General features: G+C 35.7%; 2 protein-coding genes across 10 annotated transcripts in view; both read left to right on the forward strand.

Annotated features, from left to right (window-relative positions):
- The first annotated feature begins 2277 nt into the window (after positions 1–2277).
- mtfmt (mitochondrial methionyl-tRNA formyltransferase) lies at positions 2278–6575 on the forward strand. The gene is made up of 9 exons (XM_058782156.1): positions 2278–2817; positions 2907–3107; positions 3263–3385; positions 3500–3602; positions 4525–4600; positions 4731–4822; positions 4907–4985; positions 5491–5567; positions 6182–6575. Exons 1-9 carry the CDS (start codon positions 2573–2575, stop codon positions 6377–6379), a joined length of 1194 nt encoding a protein of 397 aa, XP_058638139.1. The 5' UTR covers positions 2278–2572; the 3' UTR covers positions 6380–6575.
- Positions 6576–6821: 246 nt separating this feature from the next.
- ppip5k1a (diphosphoinositol pentakisphosphate kinase 1a) overlaps positions 6822–12301 on the forward strand; it is a 32444-nt gene continuing 26964 nt past the window's right edge. For 8 of the 9 annotated variants that reach the window (XR_009271980.1, XM_058781529.1, XM_058781527.1 and 5 more), the window contains exons 1-4: positions 9892–10392; positions 11139–11334; positions 11713–11803; positions 11922–12007. Coding sequence is in view for 8 of the 9 variants with exons in the window: in XM_058781529.1 (XP_058637512.1) it covers positions 10243–10392; positions 11139–11334; positions 11713–11803; positions 11922–12007 (523 nt within the window). In the remaining variant the exon portion in view is untranslated. Of the gene's footprint in view, positions 6902–9891; positions 10393–11138; positions 11335–11712; positions 11804–11921; positions 12008–12301 lie in introns of those variants that run through there. The other variant, XM_058781526.1, reaches the window with a different exon arrangement.

A 12301-nucleotide genomic window follows, 5' to 3' on the forward strand; every position in this document is an offset into this window, starting at 1 on the left:
CATAGAGAATCTGTGGGGTATTGTCAAGAGGAAGATGAGAGACACCAGACCCAACAATGCAGATGAGCTGAAGGCCACTATCAGAGCAACCTGGGCTCTCATAACACCTGAGCAGTGCCACAGACTGATCGACTCCATGCCACGCCGCATTGCTGCAGTAATTCAGGCAAAGGAGCCCCAACTAAGTATTGAGTGCTGTACATGCTCATACTTTTCATTTTCATACTTTTCAGTTGGCCAAGATTTCTAAAAATCCTTTCTTTGTATTGGTCTTAAGTAATATTCTAATATTTTGAGATACTGATTTTTGACTTTCATGAGCTGTAAGCTCTAATCATCAAAATTAAAAGAAATAAACATTTGAAATATATCAGTCTGTGTGTAATGAATAAATATAATATACAAGTTTCACTTTTTGAATGGAATTAGTGAAATAAATCAACTTTTTGACGATATTCTAATTATATGACCAGCACCTGTAGATAGTGATTCACAAAACATTTCTCCACCTTTGTCCAGGAGACAATTTCGTGTTTTGTCTTTAGGGCTTGATTTGGTGGAGAGCACCCTCTTGTGGTATCATTGTTTAGTTCAATAAACAATAGTGTTGGGAAGACAATAGGTAGTTTCAAAACAGTTCTTTTCACAGAACTTGTTAACAAAAAGATTCAGTGATTCTAGCAAACACATTGACAGTGAATGACTGCAATATAAAATGTCTCTAAAAGTGTTTGGATACTTTATCCAAGAGTGATTTTTTTTTTTAAACTCGAAAAATGCAAACAGTTTTAAAATGACAAGGGTGAGTAAATGAACCTTTTTTTCACAACTATCCTACACCTAAAAAAATGGTCATAAAATAAATATGCATTCGTGCATATCAATCCAAGTAATGCAGAATTTATATATAAAGAAAGATCTCAAGCTCACTTAAAGCAATAAATAAAAATTAGATAAATAGAAACAGGACTCGCCACAAGCTTTTGCTAGCCCTTGTAGTTCTAGATTTGTCAGAATGAACTGAGATGCACTTCAACAATGTAACACTGAAACTTGTATATATTGTTAAAGGATCAAACATAATCCTGTAACTAAGCAGATTTAATGTGTAGAGATTATTAAAGAAAATCTAAAGGTAGACCATTTTAATATGATGGGGTTTGTTAGTTGAAAATGATATTTGTCCCATAGTAAATTATGTATAGTAATATTTTAAGCCAATCAGCTTTCAGTATCACTTCAGTGTGTCATCAGATCTATTGGCTGGTCAATGAAAAGATCTTAAAACAAGAGAAAATGAATGACAGTTCCTATGTGTGCAAATTATCATAACAAAATAGGGGTGGATGGAGTTCCTCGCAGAGGCAAGATGATCTGTACAGGGCCCTTCATTTGTGAATAAATGTTTATAATAGCCATATAATATATTTTATATAACAGCCATAGTCTGTATTTGGCACTGCAAGATTTGTTCCACTGATTTACTTTACATGTGACATAAGTGCTGTATTGATGAATAGATTAATACACCAGCATTAAGTATCAAGAATAGGATATCATCTGAGTGCCAATTTATCTCATTGTACAGAGCATCTTGGTCTAAACACACACACTGGCACCACATTACCCAGGGTAATGTAGTCTTCTTGGATTAACAAAAAAAAACATTTACATCTCTGTTTTGCCTTTATTCTGATGTTTATGACAAACAAGTGCTTTTTATCCGTTTATATTTGCAGCTGATACATAAAAAGGAGAAAGTGAAGATGCAGATCGTATAGTGGGGCAAACAACTTATTATCAATTACAACTGACCACTCAATCAAGATTTTACAATAATAACAAAAAAATGATTTATACATTTCTGATACAGGCCATAATTCACTAGTTGTAGTGCCTGATATTTTAGCAAAACTGCATTTTCTCTACACTAAAAGCATAGAGGAAAAATTGCTCATCAAGCCTCTTCACAAGGTCGTTAAAGTCAGAATTCTCAATTCAAGTCTGCCAGCTCAACCGATTCATTGAAAAGACTCAAATAACATAAATAATACAAATATAAATACCAAACAATTAACAAAATAAACACACCGCGAAAGAACAAAAACAACTTTATAAATATAGTCAGTGTGTTTTGTTTTGTTTCATTTTAATTATAACAAAAACCGTTATTTATGCAAATGTTGTAAAATAATATTTATAAACCATACACAGTAAAAAAAAAAAAAAAAAAGATGAATATTTGACTTTTATATGAAACCTTTGGCGGAAATGACGTCAATTTTAACATGGCGACGCACACATGCTCCTGTGTGTGTACATATAACGCTTTACAGTAACCTTGCAACTGTCACCTGCTGGTTTGCGAAACTGATTAGTATAATGAATATAAATTGGACGCGTAATTGTGCAAAATGTCACTACTGTCTCGACTGAAGTTATCGTGAAATAATAGAATGACTCCTCTGACTACTGCGTGCGTATCCGTTAATCGAGGAGCGACGGTTTTGTGTTTGGCTAACGTTAGCTGTTAAAGATAGTTTGTGTCATTCTTGAAACATTGCGTTAGAGGATGTGGAACCTAAACTATTTAAAATTCATAGATCAGGGACGTTTACTGTCTCAAGGACTTTGTAGCAACTGCATCGCACGTCTTCGTCAATGTGACGGCAGTCATAGAAGAGGTTTATTTCTGTTAAGCAGGAATAAATCTTTTGTAACTCAAATACAATCTGCTTCAAAACCACCCTGGAGAGTTTTGTTCTTTGGAAGTGATGGTTTTGCATTGGAATCATTGAAACGGCTTCATGTTTCTCGGTAATGATTTCTAGTTTGTTATTGAATTGCTATTAGTGCTAATAAACATACAGCATTGTGATGTGACTTGTTTGCTTTTCATTTTGTAGAGATGACACAAAAGCTGGAGTCGTAGGTTCACTTGAGGTTGTGACACTGTCCAGAGATGCTCCAGTCAGAACGTATGCAGAGCACCACAGACTTCCTCTCCACCACTGGCCAGATGTGGACTTAAGTAAACAGTTTGATGTTGGTGTGGTGGTGTCATTTGGCTGTTTAATCAAGGAGAACATCATCAACAAAATGCCAAAGTAAGTAATTAGAACTCAGGGAAAAGCATGACTAATGCAATGACTGGATGGGTCCTGTCCTATTTGTGTCTGTAGTCACTGTGTGCTTTTTGAAATGTTTTAACATGCCTTCAGCCCATTATAGACCATAATTTGTTTGTTTTTTTGTCTCTCAGCGGGATCCTGAATGTGCATCCTAGTCTGTTGCCACGCTGGCGGGGACCTGCTCCAATCTTTCATGCGATTCTGCATGGTGACAGTGTCACGGGAGTGACTATCATGCAAATAAGACCCAAGAGGTAAATGACATGTTAATGGCAGGATCAATATTAAAGTCACAGAAAATATATTTCTGTATATTTCTCTTCCGATTGTCAAGTCTTTTATTTTTATGGTTTTATTTTATATTGTAGATTTGATGTGGGCCCCATTCTTCAGCAAGAGCTGTACGAGGTTCCAAAGAACTGCACTGCTGATGAGCTCGGGGCCACTTTAGCAGTTGTGGGTTCTGAAATGGTAACTTGCCCCCTCCTCTTAGCATATTTTACACCTGTAATTAAGTGCTTCTTGTGTATATCATTTGTAGAAATTATTTTTAATTTTAGCCTATGGTGTTTCCTTTTCATTTATATATTTAGCAGGAACTACAAAGACACTTCTGTTCAAAAGTTTAGGTGCAGTAAGTTTAAAAAAAAAGAGAAAATAATAGAAAATATTCTACTGAGCAGACACAATAAATTGTACAAAAGTGACAGTAAAGACATTTATACTGTAAAACTTTTTTTTTCTCGATAAATGCTGTTCTGAACTTTTCTTCATCAAAGAATCATGAAAAAAGTACCAGTTTCCACAATAATATTAAGCAGCACACCTGTTTTCAACATTGATAATAATAATAAATGTTTCTGGAAAGCCAAATCAGCATATTAGAAGGATTTCTGAAGGATCATGTGTCACTGAAGACTGGAGTAATGACTGCTGAAAATTCAGCTTTGCCTCACAGGAATAATAAAATTTTTAAAATATATTAAAATAGAAAAGTCATTTTAAATTGTATTTCACAATATTACTGTTTTTACTGTATTTTTCTTTTTTTATAAAAAAAAAATGCAGTCTTGGCAAGCAAAGAGACTTTTTTTCAAAAACATTTAAAAATCTTCATGAACTTTTGAAGTGTAGTGTACATTTCATTCATGAAATACACTTCCTTGATTCTTGAATTCCCTTGAAAACACACCCATGACCTTGGTGTTGCTAGTGCCTTGTTCTACTGTTTGAACTACAGTAATACTCCATAATATTACAGGAACACTTTGAGATACAGGAACGATTCATTTATTTATAAATTAATTGTCAAAAGGTTTGCTTATGCACTACACATTAACACTATCTGGCATGAAATCGAATTAAAACTTCGGTCTCATTTTTAAATCAACAGTTGATGGACACTCTAAAACATCTACCAGAAAGGATAGCGAACAGAAAGGAGCAGCCTAAGGAGGGAGCATCATTTGGTAAGTGTGTTCATGTAATGACCAAAACACAAGAGTCAGCAAATTCTGAAGAATGATTAGGTCACCATGTGAGAATAATGTTAAAACAGATGAACTACATTTAATACAACATCCACTTTACTGCTTTCAGCCCCTAAAATCAGTTCCAGAATGGCCTGGATAATATGGGAAGAGCATAGCTGTGACTACATTGATCGATTGTTTCGAGCTATTGGATCTCGGGTAGGAATAAAGAGATCCTAAGAAATGTACATTTACATCAGTTATGCTTTAAACAACATTAAACACAGTGTTTGTTTTTTCTAGATTCCTTTGAAAACAATGTGGATGGGCAATCCCATCAAACTTCTGGACTTTGTTGGCAAATGTAATGTGTTGTTTACAGGTAAACTGAGTTGGTTAGTTGGTGATTTTGTGGTATTGGTTGTGGCTGATTGACTAAGGGCATTTTCACATCTTATGACTAATGAACCAAGCTGTATCATAGTTCATAATGGGAATTGTGTTGCATAAAAAGCAGCAGTGTCTTAATTTTGTGGGTGAACAATTACTTATCACACTTGAAAACCAAAGAGCTTCATCTAAAACAGTCTTCATCTAAAAATGTCACTGTTCTTTTCTGAAGCGGGTGCATTGCAATCTTAATAATTTATCTTGATGGATGATCCCAAATAGGAGTTTTATGCACATGTGACTTGCAAAAACACATTGTGGGTACACTGTGAAATGTTGCATTCTGAAAGTGTAGTGAACCAAGGAAATAATGCAACAATGTAATGTTTTAGGTCCCTGTTTCGGAACAAAGCAAACATTCTGCAGGTCTGAATGTGTCCTAAGTACGTTTGTCCACTGGAAAAAGTGATCTCACTTTCTTTCATGTTCCTTTGCAGCTGCTCCTTATTTATCTTCAGTGCCAGGGTCTGTCCATTATCAGAAAGAATCCAATACTCTACTTGTCCGCTGCAAGGTATGCACATGGAGTTAAGAAATGTTACCACATACACAAGTTCACTAGCACAGAAGAAAAATGCTCAAGGCCAATCAAACCGCTAGAGGCCTGCCGCTTTGTTGGTGTGGATGTACAGTGTACAGCGAGTTTTTCCCCTTCAGCTATTCCCATCTTTTTAATGATCACAGTACTCACTCTGATCTGCTGTCAATCCCCTGCTCTCCAGTTTCCGTAGAAAATTAATCTGAAAGCACCACTTATGAGGCACTCACTTTGTGTCAGTATTTTAGTATGATTTTTTTAATATTGCTATTTAACTTTTTATTTCAGTTTTCAGTTAGTTGCCAAAGCAACATTTCACTTAAGTTTTTCATCAAATATTAGAATTTTATTTCAGCCTAATTTCTATTAACAAAAACGATTTTAACGGTTTTAGCTGTAGTTTACAAAAACAATGCGTGTACCAGATGTGCTTTATTTTATGCTGTATTTCATATATCAGTTCTAAATTGTATCAGTGTTGATATCAGAACAGTGTTGTTTTTAACATTTGCTGCACAGTTAATATTATGTAACAATTTGCCTTCAGTGTAGTTCATGTTGTCTTTTTCAATATTTGTATTTTTTTTTAGGATGGATGGGTTGGATTCAAAGCTGTGAATTTCAAGAAAAGGCTGTCAGCAGCAGATTTCTTTAATGGTTATCTCCATCAGAGCGTGCTGAAGAAATCTCCCTCCACAAACACCTGTCTTTTCCAGAGTTATAAAGAGACTCCTTTTCCTGGAGGACACAACAATAACATGCTACTGCGGAATAACACTCCATTTTGAAACCTGACTTTATCACAATCAAGAATAATAACATATAATCATATAAACTGTCATGTCATTGAAAACATTCTGTCTGTTTTAAGACAGTGTTGTATTTTAATAATGGGCTGTATGTTTGCAGATCTCTGCACATTTGTATAGGCGTAACATGAATGAATGTGAATAAAATACAATTATTTTGAAGATGTTAATTTAAATGGTTGTTCTGTTTGATTTGGATTCACTGACCAGCTACACAAGAATTCATTACGACTGGTTTTGATCTAAAATATTACACCATTTTATCAAGAGAAAGCACTTTTTAATACTCCAAAAGGCGAAGCGAGTCCCTCTGCTGCCACGTAAGTCCCGCCCTGTTATCGCCTCATTCGTTAAACGCGGCTGTCTGTCTACAAATTCTGCTCTCTCATTGGCTGAAAGCATTGTTTATCTTTGCGTCCGATGTCAAGTTCGGTTTCATTTACAACCTGTCAAATCCGAGGACAGCTGTGAAACATTCAACACCTCCTCGCATATCACGTAGTAAGTCATCACTAGAAAATGCCGTAAATGTCCGTATTTTTGCATGAAACCAAAGAGCTTTAATATTGCCCAAACTAAGTTTAATTAGCTTCCGTTGTCATTCAGTTCTTATAATAGCTGAAGAAAAGTGTCTTGTTTACGTTGAGCTAACGAATAGCCATGTTGCTAGCTAGCGAGCCTACACAACCTAACGTTACTCACGACTTCTCTTAAATATTTATAAATGGAAAGCGGCAAGAAATTAAATGAATTGTATTTATTCCCCGTTGCACTTTTTAGGGTTTCATTAGGTTTGTTTGTTTTGTTCTGTTCGTTTGCTCATGTTATAATAGGAAAGTCAGTGCAGTGTTCATTGGTAGAGACTAGAGATTTGAAACTGTTACCTAGTAACCTGATACGTAGATTGTGCTGTCACAGTTACACATGTGTAATACTGTTTTTAGACATTAGCCAAACACGTTTTATGTGTAATGTAAAATGTCATGGACGTTGACTCATAAACTGATCAACATACGTGTCAGATTTAGTTATCAATAATTGCATAGACAGTATATAACGTGTTCTGTGAGAATACAGCTAATGCATGGCTTATGGCCAAGTTGTGTTAAGAGTTCCTCGAGCAACTGAACAGGTGTAAATGGGGGATTTTAAGCGTCTAATACTTCTGAACTTCTAATACTTTGTGCAGCAGACGGATAATCGAGTTAAGTATGGAACCAGCTTTACCCAAAATAACATCTGTGCCAAGAATAGATTCATACTGTGGTCAAAGTTTGTGCTTTCAGTTTATTTGCTCTCAAAGAATTTGTCTTGTTCATTTTATTTTCTCAAGTATCTCTGATAAATGTCTTCGGGAAAAGTGAACGCTTATAGTTTGGGGCTTACAGTGTTACAATCTAGATTTAAAACTGTTCTCAATCTTGTATTCTTTATATGAGGTTTCTCGGGCTAATTATTTTACAGGTGTATTCAATTGTTCAGGCTTGCTACCACCTTCATTGTATTACCTGGTTGATTTAGTAAAAAATGTATGACTTGAAAGCGGTTTAGTAAAATGAGATCGGGGGGTGATTCTTCTTGTTTAGAGACTAAACAGAAACTATAATCTAAGTAAAGGTCATTTTAAATAATTCAGTGTATATGTTTGTCAGTTAGCTGACGTGAAGGGTTGATTTTGCAGTGTGGTTACAGTGGCACAAATGTATCTTCAATCTGAGAACAGAGCTCTGTGGTTAGTCTGGACTGGAGAATTTGCTGACGTGAAGGCAGGAGCTGTAACATGAGTGCCAGCATGATAATTAAGCAATATGACACAAGCAGAAGTGCTGTTGTTTTAAGTTTTCAAAAAAGCTAGCTGCCAATGAAAATAGTTTAATGAGAAACCAAAGTATCAAATTTTGGGTGTCACAAAGCAGTGAAAAACCAAATAAACAAACAAACAGATAAGAATAAATATTAATAAATAAATTATTAGGAAATAGACAGATATTAGCACAGCCATGATAACTCGCATAACTCCACCTGAATCTGAATCGCAGCTGTGCTGATATTCAAAACAGTCTACATGTTTGTGTGAATTTGCTTAAAGGGATATAGTTCACCCCCAAAAATTTTATTCTTTCATCAGTTACTCACCATTATGTCGTTCGAAATCCAAAAGACTTATCTTCGAAACACAAATTAAAATTTGTAAAGACATCATAAAAGTAATCCATATGAATTGAGCTGTTTAATCCAAGTTCAAAAAACAATCGCTTTATATAATAAACAGATTTAATTTAGTCTTTTTACTCATGGTCCGTGCACATCCAACAACAACTTGCCACTCTGCTCTGGTTAATTGGAAAGCCACAGGGAACTTTTTGCTTGAACTACGTTGGTTCTCGTGGAGGCTTAACCATACTTGCATGCCACACAAGTACAAGTACAAACCACCTTGGCTCTTGCATGTCAAGCACATTTGAGCTAGGACTGAGCAATATTAAAGCAATAAGCCACATTATATGGTGAATTTAGAACAACTAGACACAACGCATAGATCCATGCATTAGGTCTTAAGGTAACAGCAGCTTAATATACTTGCTGCTGTGTGTCCTTAATGTTAATCACAAAAGACAGAAAATATCACTCACTGCTCTTGACTGAAAATCTTTAGTAGTTTTTGTTCAAATTACTTTATATTTAATTCATACAGTTAAGACTGTATGTAGTGTTTCATTGTTACATTTGACATTCAATTTCTGTGGTATTTCTTACTTGAATGCTACTGTTAAATAGACCTACTGTACTTGAACAATTTAAGGCACTTTTTTTGTATATTGTATTCATTCTATTGTTTGTAATTTGCATCTTTTAGGGAAATGAATTTGGGAAATTAGGGAAGTTAGTTTGTCTGTAGTCGCTGTACTGTTCTGTTACTTGCAAAATAGTTGAAAAAGAATTGTGAGAAGATTGTGGATTGTGATTCTGCGTGAAAAAAAAAAAATTGCAATATCAATATCGCTCTATGTATGTGCATTGATTAATGTTTATATGTGAATAAAAGCCTAATTTGTTCATCATATAAAATCTGTTCATCATATAAAGTGATCAGAAGACTTGTATTAAACCGCTCAATTCACATGGATTACATTTATGATGTCTTTATGAACTTTCTGAAGCATCAAACCTTTGGTGGAATGGACTTGCAGTGAAGGGACAGAAATCTCTAAGGTTTTATTAAAAACATCTTCATGTGTTTCGATGATGAATGAAAGTCTCATGGTTTTTGAATGACGTCAGGATGAATAATTGATGACAGAATCTTCATTTTGTGTTACTTTAGTGTAAATTAATTTTAGTATAAATTGTTCAAGGATTACAGTCCGTGACCGTCACCCAATGCCTTTCAAGCTAAAACATACATAAGCTCTGACACAGAGATCACAATTTATGTGTGCACTGACTGATTGAATCACTTATTGATTAAGCATGTTTGCTTGTTTTTGTAGGAAAGAAGATGCTTTCTTTCATCCTTCAGTTCATTCTTTGAGGATCTTAAGACACCTGGAGAAAGATCCTCTCTCATATAAACTGAAAAATATCAACCTTAGGAAGAATGAACTTGTGTTATCAGTTCATCACTTTACATCTTTCCCAATAACTATTTACCTGCACTTTGGCAGGCCTCATTCAGCCTCTCCTCTACCTCTCTAACTCACATTCACAAGCTTCGCCAGTGACCCACCGCTGCTCCTGCAGGCTGGGTACGGAGCTGGTCTGGCCGTGTGCCCCTCCAGCTCTGTGTGTTAGTGTGAGATGGCGCGGCAGGAAGCAGAGGGTCGCTGCCGCTGTGGACTGTAATGTCAGAGCCCAGCAGCCCCGGCGAGAGCCAGTGCGGCGCTCCCAGATTCTTCGTGGGCTGCGCGGAGGATGAGAGCGAAGGCCTGGACGACTACGCCAGCATGAGGACAGACATGGAGCTGTACGAAGACGACCTGGAGGATGACTCGGTACGAATGGAGTGCAGTTAGATTATGTGCCTGGTCTAATAGAGGGATTTTGCACAAAGTCCTTCACATACTTGGAGATTTAGTAGTTAGAGAACAGAAGCATGTAAATAAAAAAGTTTTCAGCAGCCATTACTCCAGTCTTCAGTGTCACATGATCCTTCAGAAATCTTTCTAATATGCTGATTCGGTGTTCAAGAAACATTTCTTATTATTATCAATGTTGAAAACCGTTGTGCTGCTTAATATTTTTTTAGAAACTGTTGTTTTTTTCACTCTCACTTTTAATCAATTTAAAGTATTAATTTCTTAAACAAAAAAATTGTACTTTTGAATAGTAGTGTAGAACTACTTCCTTTTACTTTTTACCACAAATCAAGTGTGTTGCTTAGAAGACAACGGCACCATTACTAATTTGAAAATAATGTCCAGTGGCGAAGTGCTGTGCAACAGTAATGCAGTCATCAAAAGTGCTTCATGGCCGTGCAGTTACAGAGAGTTAATCAATACACTTGGAATGTCAAACATTAAAAAAAAAAAACAATGCCTTGGCTTAACCGTTTTAATATTTTAATTATTATTTTAATATTTTACCTTTTTTTATTTTTGAAAACCCCTGAGGTGTTCTTTTAACATCTGTACACATAAGTATGGCCACTCATATGCAGTCTTGCTGCAGAGTTTGACATGTTTAGGTAGATATGTCTTATTAAATGTGTCTTATTTAAATTCTTGCATTTTCTCTTAAGCCTCCAGAGCGTCAGATCGTGGTGGGGATTTGCTGTATGATGAAGAAATCCAAGTCCAAACCCATGACTCAGATCTTGGAGCGTCTTTGCAAGTTTGAGTACATCACAGTGGTCATCTTTCCAGAGGATGTCATACTCAATGAGCCGGTGGAGAAGTGGCCACTCTGTGACTGCCTGATCTCATTTCACTCTAAAGGTATATCGGGTTTCTCCACCAAAGTCTTTACCATAAAATAAGTAAATGGAAGGGGTCTCATGTTCATTTACCAAGCATTCCTGCATCATTAACTAGTCTAATGAGACACAATGAAGGGACAGGCAACATTTCTGCAATTTTTTTGTAATCTGCGATCTGCATTTTGCCCTCACATGAAGTTCCCAATCGCATGGATTCCTGTTGAAATGACTGGATTTTTGTCTGTGAAAATATGCCAAACAGTGAATTTGTCCTTTGGTGTGCAAATATGCCTGATAAGCAGTCTACAAATTTATTTACCAGTGTGTTGTGCCTTTGGCAAGTCATTTTTATATTTAATGACCAATTTACCAATATTAATATTTTCTCTTGAATTAGGTTTCCCCTTGGATAAGGCAGTGAGTTATGCAAAACTCCGCAACCCGCTGCTCATCAATGATCTTAATATGCAGTATTACATACAGGATAGGTATTAGCATATTCTTCAACCACAGTTTTGCATATTATCTCTCATATTTACATACATTTCAGCATCCCGTATGATACCTGAATAAGGCTTTTCTGTAATTTTTAAAATCATATTTTAGGAGGGAAGTATATCGTATCCTGCAGGAGGAGGGGATAGATCTGCCACGCTATGCTGTGTTAAACCGCGACCCTGACAAACCTGATGGTCAGTCAAAGCTTTTGTCAAATATACAAACATTATTTTTTATTTTTTTCCTGATATGTTTTTATAGAGCTGTCGGTAACACTTTAGTTTAAGGTAGTTAAGTACTTCGTAGTAGCCGTTGTACTTGCATGAAATAAAATGTACTTACCTTGTAACTAAGTTATGGAACAGCCTGTAATTACAGTTTGTAATTATGTAGATGTAATAGGCAATAATAGGTAATCTGTTACATAGCTACTTATGTATCCAAAAGGTTGTTACATATGTGTTGCAGACTTTATACAATGTAATTAT

The sequence above is a fragment of the Onychostoma macrolepis genome, chromosome 07, assembly GCF_012432095.1.
Source record: "Onychostoma macrolepis isolate SWU-2019 chromosome 07, ASM1243209v1, whole genome shotgun sequence".
NCBI classification, from domain to species: domain Eukaryota; kingdom Metazoa; phylum Chordata; class Actinopteri; order Cypriniformes; family Cyprinidae; genus Onychostoma; species Onychostoma macrolepis.